The 15,050-nt window shown below is 46.2% G+C and overlaps 1 protein-coding gene across 1 annotated transcript; it reads left to right on the top strand.

Annotated features, from left to right (window-relative positions):
• Positions 1-3,661: 3,661 nt before the first annotated feature.
• On the top strand, positions 3,662-9,882 carry cavin4a (caveolae associated protein 4a). Its single transcript, XM_079348116.1, has 2 exons — positions 3,662-4,292; positions 8,741-9,882. The coding sequence occupies exons 1-2, from the start codon at positions 3,885-3,887 to the stop codon at positions 9,308-9,310; spliced, it is 978 nt and encodes a 325-aa protein (XP_079204242.1). The 5' UTR covers positions 3,662-3,884; the 3' UTR covers positions 9,311-9,882.
• The last annotated feature ends 5,168 nt before the right edge of the window (positions 9,883-15,050 follow it).

Raw genomic sequence — 15,050 nt, 5'->3', positions numbered from 1 at the left:
GTCGCTGTATCGGTCCGTCGTGGTGAAGAAGGAGCTAAGCCGAAAGGCGAAGCTCTCGATTTACCGGTCGATCTTCGTTCCTACCCTCACCTATGGTCATGAGCTTTGGGTCATGACCGAAAGAACGAGATCTCGGATACAAGCGGCCAAAATGGGCTTCCTCCGTAGGGTGGCTGGGCGCATCCTTAGAGATAGGGTGAGGAGCTCGGTCACCAGGGAGGAGCTCGGAGTAGAGCTGCTACTCCTTCACATCGAGAGGAGTCAGCTGAGGTGGCTCCTGGACGTCTCCCTCGGGAGGCCTGGGAACTCCTCGGGGTCCTACTGCGAGAGCTGGAGAAAGTGTCTGGGGCGAGGGAAGTCTGGGGCAAGGGAAGTCTGGGGCGAGGGAAGTCTGGGGCAAGGGAAGTCTGGGGCAAGGGAAGTCTGAGCGTCGCTTGTCTGCGGATAAGCAGTGGAAAATGGATGGATAGAAAAACAACATGAATGTGTTCATTTCAGACGTTAAATCATTGTGATGAACTAGTTGATGCTGACAGCCCTGATATGCGTTTATTATTTATTTAGACTTAGATTGTTTTTTAATCCCAGAGGCTGATTGGAGAGTCTGCCTATTAACTATGCATCGACTCCATGCCACTGCCATTTCAAACAAATTAAAGCTTCAAGGACTCAAATTAAAAGAGTGAATAGAACTTAAACGTAGATGTTGGAGACGACAAATTGAAAAAAAAAACAGATTCACGTGTGGGGAAGAAGCTCAAAGGCGCGGCGGTCACACCAGCATTTTTACTGTGAAAGTTTGGACCAAAACCAGCTGTGCACATGTCAGGATGCAAAGAGTTTAAGACGGTGAATCATCCATGTTTTCCTTTAAGCCAGCGTCGGATGCTCTGGGTTGATTCTACTGTCCAATCAGAGGCTTTATTGGCATCCTGACACTCAGCCATTTTCTCTCGATCTGAGCGTACACTGGATGTCTAACAGGTTGCACAGAATTAAACTCCCAAAGCTCTCCACCTTGCATCCCAAATTTGCGTAAACGCTTTTTCAAATCAGCCATTTCAAGAGTCGCAGAATCAGCCGGGGAGTCAAATTACTGCGCTGAGGGTCAAAAAGGTTTCAGTTCAGGGAGGTTTGTCTTCTCCGTGTTTATGACTTTATGTTCTGTAGCAGGAGTTGTGTCTCTGTAACGCCCCGGGTCGACGCCTCACAAGTCGTCGGTCAGCTGAGCGACGTGTCTCTTACGTGTTGTCCACCATTGCAGCCGTGACTTCTCTAAATGTGACTAGAATGTGTTTGACATGTTAATATTCTGCATGTAGACTCTTGAGGGGCCATTTTAAGGTCTCTGCCAAAATAAAAAAAAGGAAATGTTTTTTTGGTTTTTTTTTAAGAACAAACCAGCTGACTCGTTATTTATGCTGTGTTCATTTTTATTTGTTTGTCCTGGAAGAGTTCGTCTCGTTTCTTCTTCTACATAAATCCTCTGAGAAAAAGAGATTTGACAGCATAGATAAACAACCTGTGTGATCAGTCACAAGAGACTCTTTGCTTCAGTTGACGCCGTGTCCTACATCCATACTAAACACTGACTGGTTTAAATGTTAGCGCTCTATTCATGAGAAACCCGTCTGTATCCCTGTGAGGGTTTGAATCTCTTTAACTAAAGTAGGCTGTTTGTTAACTGTCAACTTCATGTCGCCCAGTAGGGACAAAAGTACATTCATCAGATCTTGCAACCATTGGCCACTGGTGTAATGATCTCCAGTGGTGGCACAATTTCTCTCACGTGCATCTTAGTTTGCTAGCTTGATGCTAACATATAGAATATGCCATTAACTGGCTAACAAAATCAGCTTCTTGATCATTTTAAGTGAAGTGTGTTGTTGTAAATCCACTCTGATCCTGTATTTGATCATGTCTATAAACCCCTCTATTTCAGCCCTGCTCAGAACAGGCTGTTTCTGTGCCTGTAGCTTTAAATATGTAAATGAGCTGTGTCTGGCCACGCCCCCTCTCTGGAAGGGCTCGGGTGTACTCGCTGCTTTCTGGCTCCATGTCCTATTGTTTACGGTGAGAAGGCAGACTCAGAGGGCAGAACAAACACCTAGCTGTGGGAGTGTCACCCACCTGGGGGAGGGGCTACTGCCCTTTGTGATGTCATGAAGGGAACATCTCCAAACGGCCTGTTTGAGCACACATTTTCTGAAAAGAGGAGCAGGCAGAAGACGGAGAGGATGGACTTTTCTCATCACTGGGGGGTTTGTAGACAGACTAGAGGAAGATGGAGGAGAGGAGTTAACAGAATATGTGACCTTTAATCTGGATTTCACAGAGAAACCTATTAATGAAATGTGATTCAAATAAAATGCAGACTCCAGCTTTTTGGCCCAGAGATGAAAAAAGAAAAAACATTATTATTTAATTAATTATTATATTATAATTCACAAGTTTGTTTGATTTAGGTATTTGGAGGTGTGAGGAGGTTAAATCTGGTTTTCATCTATGTTTCATTAATCCCTCGATACCCGCCTGTCAGAGCGAAGGAGAGGAAACATCACGAGTGATGTTCTCAACTCTTTTTTTTTCCTTTTTCCAATCTGTTTGTCTGCAGACTCAAGAACCAGAGCAGAGGTTACCAACTCTTCAAATGTATGTGTGTGCTTCCACATTTCTACACAAGGCAGGGACTCAGGGCGCTCTACCCTGCAGTAAATATAGAGTTACAGCCCGGAGGTGGTATGAAGGTGGGGGGTGGGGGGGGGACTGGATGGGTGGGGTGGGTTATTAAGAAACAGGAGCAGCTGCTGGCTTCAGTTGAACAGATTCAGCTCCCCAGTCATCTCTAAAACAGCACACTGATCGCCCCATCCACCAGCTCCCACAAATACAAGTATGACAAAACACTCAACGAGCTAACAAATGCTAACGTGTATGCACAAGAATAAAAGAGGCAGCAGTCAGACTCGGGTAATCCCGGATTCGAGCACTAAGGACTTGACACGACACCTGAATGCTAATTGTTCGTAAAAAAGCATCACATGGTCTCATAAGGTATCCTAACACATGGTACCTTTAGCCTCATTTAAGACCAGCACAGACCTGCGTCAGATCCAGTCACATAAACTCACCCTGTGACAATTCATTCATCAGTGAGTGTTATTTTTAACACATTGGATGGTGTATTTATGGACACTGAACACTGTGTTATTAATAGATGAAAAGCAGGTTCATGACTTTTTCAAACTGAGGACCATCAACTCTGCGCCGAGCTCATCAGAGTCGTCTCTGAGGGCCCGTCGATGTTTGGAGCCTGCAGGACTGTAAAAACAGCAGCGCTGCAATGTTTTAATCCCGGAAAGATTCCAGCTGGGTGTAATCAGAGGAGACACCCGGGGAGTCGTTGCGTTTCTCACTGCGGAGCTGCAGAGCGACACCTGGCCCGGTGTTGACAAGCTCTTCAGCTGTTAGCATAAAGTGTACGAGCGAAGAATGGAAAGTTATGAATCAGTGCGTGGCTCTGAGATAGCAGAGCAGGAGGTGATCGGGGGTTTCTATCATCCCCTCATTTCTGAGCGTCGCCTTACAAAGAGTTTTATTTTTAGCTGGGGGGGTTCGTGTGAGCGCTCTGAGTTTAGTGGCCGGCACAGATCCAGAGGAGGGTTGAAGTCAGGTTCCTTTTGGATCCTGACGCCTTTTTTAAAAGGGCGGAGGTGGAGTTTTCCCTCTCTCCTCTCTCCAGGCCTGAGTTGGCACACAGCGGCTGGGTGCGGGTGCGTCCACTCTCTGGTCTCTCTTCTGCTAACTCCAGCGCTCCTGTTGACGTTAAACCCGGTTTCTGCAACTTCCAGACAAATCTGAAGCGTCAGGTCATCCAAACTGCGATGGATCAGCACAAGTATCGCACAGCCGGCGTGCAGGAGAAGCTGGAGATCGTCGGGGTGGAGGACGCGGACGGGAACCCCATCAGCGCCCTGACTATACTGTCTCTGCTGGAGCGCGTGGCGGGCATCATCGATAACGTCCAGTCCTGCCAGCAGCGCATGGAGGACCGCCAGCAGGACCTGGAGAACAACATCAAGACCATCCAGGGCGACGTGCTCAAACTGGCCAAAGACCACAACGACACCAGCGGCACGGTGGAGAAGCTCCTGCAGAAGACCCGCAAGGTCAGCGCCAACGTGAAGGAGGTGCGGTCGCGCGTCGAGAACCAAAACGTTCGCGTCAAGAAGGTTGAAACCACGCAGGACGAGCTGCTGACCCGCAACAAGTTCAGAGTGGTCATCTATCAGGTGAGCAACGAGCTAACGGTCGTATTCACGAGTTCATAGACGCCAACTATCTAAAACCTTAAAGGTTAAAATGTGACCACTGACGACTGAGACTGGTGGCAGCCATTTTTAAAAGTCATGAAGTTTTACTCAATCCTAGAGTTCATCAATCATCAGATTCACTGGATTAACGTCACGTGTGTTAAAAGTTGAGCTATTTGAGTTTAAAAGTTCCTTCTGATGTTGGATTAAGAAACAGAAAACTACAAATAATGCAAACTAAAATACAGCTTATAGGGATTAACGTTTTTCTTTGTTTAAAGGATGAAACTATAAAATCCGACTCTGAAGAGAAAACCAATTTCACGTTTTTATCGTTTGTCGTCTGGTCTCTGACCTCATCACTCTTTACAGATTTATTTTACATGCAGACGTTTGAGGAGTGCTGGGACGGTCTCTTAAATGATGCTGGGCTGGAGGTGACGCAGGAGGTCAGACTCTCAGGAAGGAGGTGTAGACCTGGCCGATAGAGTTCAGGTCATGGGGAGACATTTTGTTGCTCTGCAGGGAGTCGATGTAGGAAGTACGTGCAATAGTCAGTGCGACTTGATCCACTCATGTTCACATTTGAAAAGCAGTAAAAAGAACTCCTGAAGATGTGCGTCGAATGAGACAAAATGCACGCTATCATAAACTGTGACCTCGACAGTGAGGGGGCGTGGTTACTCTGCTGGCTTTCTCTTGGACATAAACCAAAAAAGCAATATTATTTATGTTATAATTACAAATACAGTGCGGATCTACTGTTTTAAAATCTGTCCCTCTTTGTTGTTTTTTCACAATAAAAGCTGTGCATGCTCTCTCTCTCCGTCTTACGTCTGGACGAGGTAGAAGCATCTATTTGGAGTTCTCGCCTTGTTTATTTTTGAACCCTCCGTGTCCTGAGACGACTAAGCTGGATGTTTTGTCCCTGTCACTTCTTCCTGTTTCGGCTTCAGAGAGCTCCGCTCCGCGCTGCACATCACGACGCAAACTCTCAAGTGAATCATCCTGTTTTCGTCTGTTCCACCTGACCTGATTAACGCGCCCCTCCAGGAGGCTTTCCTATAAATTGCCAGTGTTGCCGAGTCGAGGGGGCTCTTAAGCGTCGCTCTTCATCCACCATTCACTTCCTTACAACCCCCTCCTCTCTCACCGCCTACGTGCAGTAATGAATTGAGTCAGAGCTGATTTGAGGAGAAACCTCGTTACTTTGCTGTCAGAGGGAATGAGCCGACTTTATTTCTGATCCGTTACTTAATTTTACCCCCAATGCCAACAAACATGGACTGTTGTGTCTGATAACCACGATCTGAGCTGTTAAAGGATGCAGCAGTCATACAAAGAGCGAGACTGTGTGTTTCTGCGCCTGTAGCTTTAAATATGTAAATGAGCTGTGTCTGACCACGCCCCCTCTCTGGAAGGGCTCGGGTGTACTCGCTGCTTTCTGGCTCCATGTCCTATTGTTTACGGTGAGAAGGCAGACTCAGAGGGCAGAACAAACACCTAGCTGTGGGAGTGTCACCCACCTGGGGGAGGGGCTACTGCCCTTTGTAATGTCATGAAGGGGAAAATCTGCAAAATCTCTTTGGTGGATCTTCATGAACTGTTTTGGTGGATGAGCAGGTCCTTGTTCAGGAGGAGTAACCTCTTCTCCTCTTCTCCTCACCTGTCTTGAGGAAACGTCTCCAGAACATCAACATAATTGTTTGCTATCATCATCATGTAGTCGTCCATTTAGAAATGGTTAAGGGTCTTTGGAGGAGCCACAGCCAATCAGAGAGACCCTGCTGATGTTGGAGATGGACGAAGCATCAGAGATGAACACTTGCATCTCTGCAGACTTACAGTCAGTGTTCAGAGAGCTGGGGGCGGGGGGGGGGGGGCTTGGCGTTTAGCGTTTAGCGTGCAGCGGGCTGCGATGTGCTGCTAACAGCTGCTGTGGCTCCATGACAGAGAGAACTATTCTGGGACCGCAGCATTCTGCCTCGCTGCCAACCGGGACACGCTATAAACTGCTGTCAACCAGAGTCAGCCTCTAACATGGCAGCTTAACACCGAGGTCAATGTACAGAAAATGGAGAGAGAGAGAGAGAGAGAGAGGGGTGTCAATCATCCCTACTTGCCGTGCAAACTCCTGCCCCCCCCACCCTACACTCAGCAATCTGAAGTGCATACATCTGTTTTTGCTTGTTGTGATATTATTTATTAAATTGTTTTCAAATACTTCACACACCTTAAAACTTCAATGCACAGTATGCAAATTCCTCCACCAGGGGGCTCTCAATAAAAATACACGAAATAAGATTTAACTCTTAAAATGCAAATTTTAAAAAAAACAGATGACGTTGAGGATGTTGAGGGTGGCAGGGAAACATGGGAGTGATTCGCTCTCCTACTCCCACCAATGAAAACGACTCAGAGTAGACTGTAGTCAAGATGACGGGCTTAAAGAGACAGACGCTGAATATCAGATATCAGATCAATAAGGAGTTCAAGTTTCGATGTTAACCTCGCCTCAGTGTCTGATTTCAATCCGGGCTACGACATCATCCCTGTTTCCACGCTCTCTCTCTCTCTCTCTCTTTATATTGGTGAAGTCCAGGTCTGCTCCCGGGTGGCTCAGTCTTTCTCTCAGACAGTCCCAGTGTTGAGTTTCTTCATGACGGATGTGCTGTCGGTTATTCTGAGGCCTCCGTTCATCTCCTAATATAGAGCTTCAGCTGTGCTCATTTAACCGGGAAGCAACAGGAGCTTTGTCAGAGGCAGTCGTTGGCCGGCGGCTGAATAATGAAGGCCGGAACAGTAATAAGAAAAAGATAAATGTCGGCTGGTTTGCACCCCGGGGCCTCTCTCCGCCTCGGCTGTTTGTCACCACGCTGGACATCAGAGGACGGGGCGTCATTTAGGACGAGTTAATGGACTTCACTTTGTGATCTTTCTGCTGTGAGACAATGAGAGAAGCTGAGCAATGACACGAATGTGAGTCGACGCACAAACACAAAGAAACCCAGAGGTCACCGAGCTGACAGCGTAGGAGGTTTGAAATATTCCCCGCTTCATCGTGCTGACAGACAACCTCGATGTGCTCCGCGCTGGACCGATCACAGGCATGAAGACCGCACGCCAGCAGAGGGCGTCAGTTCACGCCTCGACCCCAAACCCCCCCCCCCTCCCCCGGTGTGATGATCGCATCATTCACAGAGTCGGGACGCTCTGCGGCGACTGCTCTCTGATTAATGAGCGTGATCTGTGCAGGTGACGTCAGTCTAATTAGGATTAATTAGCTTTAACATCCAAAGTCAGATGTAGGGCGCAGCGGGGTGGAGCAAGCAGGCGGCGGTTTGTTTGGCTTTAGATGTCAGGATCCCAATGACAGCCGGGTTGTTTCACAGTCAGATTAAAGCCTGAACTCGATGGAAAAACTAAAGATGTAGAATTTTTACACTAAATCGGAGCAGCGGAGAGAATCACTCCCATGATTCCCCGCCAGCCTCAACGTCATCTTTTGTTATTGTTTTGATTGAGAGCCCCCTAGTGGTGGAATTTTAAATGCCATGTGGCTATACCATCATCGTGCCTATCAGCCTATTGGTGGGGAAATCTTTATAAAAGGGCGTGGCCCCCATTTAAAAAAAATACCCCACCCGAAGACAACCTCTGGTTGGTTTATCTTCCTCTCTGTCTGGAACATATTTCATCACAAACAGTCGATGAGGTATTTCAGTCTGGACCGAAGGTTCTTCCTCCTCCGCTGAAATCAGATGGAGTCATTATTATTAGCCTCCATCTTGAATTACAGGTGTTGTTCCTGCCAGCAGCTTCCTGTCTCGGAGAGTCTCAGTTACTCCTCGTCGGTAAAAATAGACAAACTGGATCTGATGAAGGAGCCGGCGTCCTGTAGACAGGTCAGCTCTGATGAAGCCTCTCGAAGGAATATCACATTATTTCAAAGTGGACGTGCATCAACGATGAACACAGAAATGAATCTCTTATTGATAGAGGAGACGAGATGAGAGGATATCACTTTCATCTCTGAAGTCTTGATCATTGACTGTCTGTGTGTAAAGATGGACGACATGTCTCCAAGCGAAGCCAAAACATTCCTGCGATCGGGTTCTAATGACGGTCGGAGTTGGTGGGTTAGAGATCGGATGGTGGAGCTGTTACTGACGGCGTGCTTCTTCCTCGAATCAAAACACATTTTTGTTGATATTTTTGATTTCATCTTCACAGACACATTGATGCTTAGACTTCTTGGCAGTGGTGCAAATATAATTGAACCAAAAGTCAAGGTGAAGCTGCAGGGAGTATTGGTGCAGAGAGTATCGTAATGGAACTGGTAATTTTTAGTTTCCAATTCTCTGATGGTTTATTGTGAGACTGCTTGATTTAAACGCTGTTTTCCTGACCTCTCTTCTTCTCCGTAGGGTGAGACGGAGATCCCATCAGTCGCCGTCACTAAGTCTCCCAAAGGAACCGGCCTGGATGGACTGGAGATCGAACCTGACTCGTACGACATCCCTGCCGACCTCTCCTCCGACGAGGAGTACCTGAGCTTGGACGAGGCCGACCCGTCGCGAGCCGCACGCATTAAGAAGTCTGTCGCGAAGAGCACAGAAACCCTCAAGGCCGCCTTCTCCAAGGAGAAGATGAACAAGACCAAAGACAGCCTGGGCACCAAGTTCCACAACCTGGGAGATAAGGTGATGCCCCAAGAGCGCAGGGACAAGATGCACCAAGCCGGCGAGCGGCTGAAACAGTCCGGCGAGAGGCTGAAGGAGAACATCGCCAAGAAGGCGCCGAGCAAAGAGACCTTCCGCATCAAGCTGAAGAAGGAGAGAGCCGTCGCAGAGGGCCAGGAGGGTGCAGAGGCTGGGGCCGAGGGCCAGAGCGCAGAGCCAGAGGGGCTCCCGGGGGTCGCCTACACTGAAGTAGCCATGGAGTCCAAGAGGGAGGGGCCTGTGGAGGAGGCCGGCGCCACCCGGATAGGGAAGTAGATCAGATGCCACATCAGAGAGGAGGAAGGACATTGGAGGAAGTGTGTGATCAGCTGGCATCGATGAAGAAGATCTTTATTTGAGGAGTGTGTTGAAACAGAAGGTGGTCTTGGGATGGATCTCCGCTCCCACACCAAAACTCATCAGGGTATAAACTGGTTCCTTATCAGCTCTTATTCAGGGTCAAGTTACTTCCTGCTGACAATATGTACCACAAACACAATGAAACGACGATGGGAGAATCTGTATTTGGAATGCACTCAGAAAAATTCAGCTTCAGAAGATGTTTGGTTATATTATATCTCAGAGTGTCTGTGACGAGCGTCCGCAGGCGAAGAACAGGTTGGGTCGAGGTTTATTTTGAAAAGATGGCTGGAATGTTAAAAATATAAAGGTTACTCAAGGATTATGAATGTTGGTCTAAGGTTCATGTTTTGATGTTTTATCTGAATGTACATATGTTGTTGTACAAACTACCTGAACCGGTGACGGTGTAATTCGGCCCGAGCGGGCCTCAGCAGCTGGTCTCTGAGAAGCCCGCTGAGGAAATAATAAATATGGGTTCAAATTCAGACTGGTTTCTGTATGCAGATAGCAACATAGCAGCTGAACTTTAAGGTGCTTAAAAGCGGTGATTGTTTAGATATTCAAGCTGCACAGAGAGCCAAAGAGACAGAACTTGTTGAACGTGAGAGGGTGAAATAAGGTTAGAATGACCAGAATCACATCAGCAAGAGGGTACCTCGAAAACAAACACTTGCTGGGGAAATTTTTGAAATGCCAAACGGTCACTTAAATGTTTTAAAGGTACATAAAACAGACAAAGAAGAAGCTTCTAACCATCTCGAAAACAGAAGCTACTGGTACCTTCCTAACACGCTTAAAGGTACCTCAAAACAAAATCAAAAGTAGCCTCAAACAGAACCAGAGGGCACCTTTGTACAAACGTGTGCTGAAGTTACAGAAAGCAGACGGTAAAACGTACCTTGAAGGTTTGAATAAAACAGCATGGGACAGATACTTAAGGTACCTAAAACTGACCCTGATGAGTACCTTCTTTCACACACTGAGAAACATGCTCAGTGTTTCTAACAGATGCTAAAGGCTATCTTACAGATGCTAAAGGCTATCTTAAAACCACTGCCTCAAAGAGATGCTGAAAGTACCTAAAAACTCATGCTACCATTACCTTGACTAATGCAGTGAGGTTCAACACAAGAGGATACCATGAAACAAATAAGAAGAAACTTCAGGGAACCGTCGAACAAACCATTAAGAAACACTTTGAAAGGCCTCAAACTGATGATCAAACTATTCTTACAAACTCCAAACGGTAGCATGAAACGTGCGCTAAAGGTTCCTGAATCTCAAACATATGTTGAAGAAAAAAAACCAAAGTGTACCTCGAAACTCACCATGAAGGAATCTTTAAAAAACACTTCAGTGAACCTTCTAAAAACCACAAATGGTAAACATGTAAGTTACGATAAGCTATCTCCAAAATCACGCTAAAGCTAACCCTCAGAATCACGGCTTCCCCGATCAATGCTAGCTATGACCTTGAAGCATAAATTAAGATGGACTTCTTGCAGGGTACCTCAAACACACCTAAGAGAATATGAATGAAAGTGTTCCCAGACACGTACACCTCAGTGACCCCTGAACTGAAGGTGACGGCTAGCTTTAGCTTGTGTTTAAGATCTTAGAAACAAATGCTAAAGGGTTCCTCAAAACATACTTTCAAATTTCGACCTTCATAAAAACACAAAAATGTAACTTAACACTTTTTTAATATCATCTCCAAAAACCTGATAGGTTGGCTTAAAATCAGAGCGTCCTTAAAACCGATGCTACTGCTAGCTTGAAGCTAGCATAAAGGGTGCCATTTCTTACAGAACACCTCGCCACGTGCGCCAAAGGATCCCATAAACAGAGGCTAAAACAAAGGCTATTTAAAGGTACCTTTAGACGTACTAAACTATAACAGCACTGTTACTACTTTATATATCACTGTTAGCATACCGACAATAAAGGTTCATTTACATACTAAGGACTAAACGGATGTTCATGGTTACCGTGGACACAGATGATGAAGGGTACCTTGAATCTTTTGCTCTGTGCAGCTTTCCTTTAGTTTGAGCAGCACATGTAGTACAACAAGCAGTGTTAAAAAAAAATACTTTGCATGAACTTTAGAGCAGCGCAGCCTCTCTCATTGGACGCTAGGCTCTTCCTGTTTGTCATATTTTAGACGTTACTCTGCGATTACTCATCCAGACGTGAACGTGAACGTGGGGGGGGTTTGAGACGTAGCATTTTGGTGGCTTCAAAGCTTTTCGAGCTCTACTGAATTTTGATGTATGAATGTTTAATTTTTTTCTGCTTGATATTCATAGTTTCTTTTGAAGTTTGGCGAGCACTGACTTAACTCTCCGTCGGTGATTAGTGAGGCCGCAGCTTTGTTAGAGATGACAGAAATGATGTTTTTCTGGAGCTTTAGTTGCAGCTTGTAGATTATGATGGCTGATTTTACTCATCTTTTTCCTGATATGTTCGTGTTTAAAACTAAATATTTATGTTCCTGTGATGCTGTCACTGATTCAACGTGTGCTTCAAGGCAGCAGAAAGATTCACATTTGTCTGTTTGGTTTGAATATTTTCATCTCTTTGAATTTTTGTTTGAAATAGCTCGGCTTGTCGTTTTCAGTTATCCAGTTTTTTCACTTCCTGCTGACTGAACAGCTGATTTAGGATTTCCTTGTGTTGTTGTTTTCTCGCCCTGCGGTTTGAGCTCCAGCAGTTATTAAAAATAAGTTTAGTTTTTGTATAAAGTTCTCACAGAGCCTGTACGAGCCTGTTACACTGCATTAAAAACTCGCCCCATGTTACCCCAAAAGGTGTTGCTGATTTTTTTCTTTTCTCAGAACGTTGAACTTTTACACGCCGCCAATAAACCATCAGGTTCTACAAAGTCGGAGACAAGGTGATGCCATAAGAGCGCAGTCGCCCAGATAGGGAAGTAGATCAGACGTCAGATCAGAGAGGAGGAGGGACACAGGAGGAAGTGCCTTGCTCCAAGGACACATGTTGCTGCAGGAGCTGGGACTCAAACCCCAGACCTCCCAGTCCTCTGAAGAAGAAAACCCGCCCTACTTGTACCTGTCCTTTATGTTACTACTATGCTTCAGTATATTTTAACACCATTTACGTTCATTCTGCACGGATACTGACTGCATTCTGTTTGATGCCACTTCCCCCTGGTCAAAAAAAATTAAGAGACCACGCCCCCTTTTGGGTGAAAACGAGAACAGACAGTGGAGGATAAATCAGTGCTACCTCCAGATGAATGTGTTTGTTTTGATCCCGTCTGAAAGCTGTGTTTAAGAGCAGCTCGGATCCTCTCTCTCCTCTCCCTCCCTGATCTCGTCTCTCTGCGGCTCAAATTAAATCACTAACTCGACGTCGGCTCCAGCAAAACACGATCACTCAACTGAGTCAGCAGGCTCCGGCAGATCCACTTCTCCCGCCGGCGCCTAAATGAAACGCCAATCATTTCGGTTCAGCCCAAAGGGAATTTACAGTTCGACTCATCTGTGTGTGTGTGTGTGTGTGTGTGTGTGTGTGTGTGTGTGTGTGTGTGTGTGTGTGTGTGTGTGTGTGTGTGTGTGTGGGCAGAAGTCTCAACATGCAGTTTGTCAAGGGTGTATTGATTGGCCCTAAAACAAACACCGGGGCTCTTACTTCCTCAGTGTCCAATCAAACGCACCGTCTGAGACGTTAAGTGAGTGAAGATGGAGGGTGGGAACAGATATGTATCTCCTGATCGAGAGCTTTTATTTTGAAGGGACACATGACCAGAGGAAACCTTTCAAGGAGTGAGGTCACCTGAAGGATCTGTGAGTAGCGGCCTTGCGTTGGGATCCTGCTCGCCCTCACTGTTTTCATGTGTTGGCGAAGGGTCGCCTGTGTTTCTTTAAGCCGGCGTGTAAACTGCGTGTGTGTGTGTGTGTGTGTGGGTGTGTGTGTGTGTGTGGGGGGGGGCGGTTAGATTTGTTGCTGTGAATGAGCTGCAGGCTGTCAGCTGCTCTGTCTAATTTCAGCAACGGCGGCTTTTTATAACCTTTGGAGCGACGACACAGCGTCGCCCACGGTCACCTGTGTTTCACCTTTTCCAGGTTGTCGTGGCAACCGTGCCCATCAAAGCCTGCAGGAGTGGAGAGTGAAGCGAAAGTGACGTTAATTAATTTCCTCCCTTCCCCTCGTTCAGCTCGATCTGTGATCCAGAGCCACGTGCAGACTGCGACGCTCGGCTCGAGTTCTCCACAGCACCCGACGCCAAAACAAACATTGTTTTTGATTTATTCCTGCGTTTATGAAAGAGAGGCAGAGAGAGAGAGAGAGAGAGAGAGAGAGAGAGAGAGAGAGAGAGAGAGAGAGAGAGAGAGAGAGAGAGAGAGAGAGAGAGAGAGAGAGAGAGAGAGAGAGAGAGAGAGAGAGAGAGAGAGAGAGAGAGAGAGAGCGAGAGAGAGAGTGATTGCACTCAGCTCCATCTGTTTGTTATGCATTAGCCGAACACAATTGAGCTCTTCAAGCACTCTGCTGAGGAGAAAACGGCCTCGAGTGATTCCAGCGCAGAGAAGAAATCCACTTCTCCGTTTAAACTTTTTCATCTTCTACGCAACGCTGCAAACACTTCTTCTTCTTCTTCTTCTGTGAAAAAAAAACCAAAACACTTCAGTACTCTGTGATCTGACTTATCAGGTCTGCCCCCCCCCCTCCCCCCCCCTCTGTGTTCTTTGGTTTGTTTCATTACCTGAGAAGTCAAACTCTGCGGTTACGATTCAAGCTGTAAAATTCTTTAAGCCAAGCCGTGTATTTTTACGTTTTTTTTCTTTGTGCACAGTGACAGCTACGAGACCACAGAAGAAGAGCTACTCACCGAACAAAAGAAGCAGAGAGCGAGGGGGCGAGAGAGAAACACAGACCGTGTCTCCTAGAAATGACTTTCATGGAGGCTGAATGTAATTTGCAAAGAAACACAGAGTCCTCTGAATGAGATTCAACCTTTAGACCGAAAAACACAGCAGAATAATCTGCTCCATGGTTTCTGTCAGTTCTGATCATGCTGATTTTGTTGAGTCTTAATTAGCTATTTGATACTTTTAAAAAGTCATGATTGAAAGCTCTGTTGACCAATGAGGCTCCTGCATTGCGTCTAATTATTCTCTTTTACATGTGTGGTTCCCTCCGACTCCTCCGTGCTCTGTTTCAGTGGTGAGTTGGGCTCGCTCGGCGTCACAGTGTGTGCATCAGGCCTGTCAATCAAACACAGTCACAGGGGGAGAACGCCTGCAGAGCAAACAAACACCCTCTCACTGTTATAGCTTCTGCACCACGAGGGGGCATCTTTAGATACACGTGTGTGTGCTTAGCAGTGTAGAGGTTAAAATATATCTTGTAAGGTATCTGAAGCCATAAAACAAATACACTTGAGTTTAAAAAAGAGTACAATATTTAACTTTAGTGTATCATCTAGTTCAATTAGATAGTATCAAATATGCCACAAGCTTTTTATTCTGGCAATGTTTCAATAAACGGAATTTAAATTAAGTTCCTATTTACTCAATAATTTCATATTTTAAATGTCTGTCTTTTGTTTAGCTCTAATAGAGAGGTGAAGCTGGTCCACACTCCAGCTCAGAGGGCGGCGGTAATGCACCTCAAACGCTTCACTAACTGC

The sequence above is a fragment of the Symphodus melops genome, assembly GCF_947650265.1.
Source record: "Symphodus melops genome assembly, chromosome: 7".
In the NCBI taxonomy this organism is placed as follows: domain Eukaryota; kingdom Metazoa; phylum Chordata; class Actinopteri; order Labriformes; family Labridae; genus Symphodus; species Symphodus melops.
The sequence above is the reverse complement of the archived record's forward strand: the minus strand, read 5'-3'. Positions and strand labels throughout refer to the sequence as shown.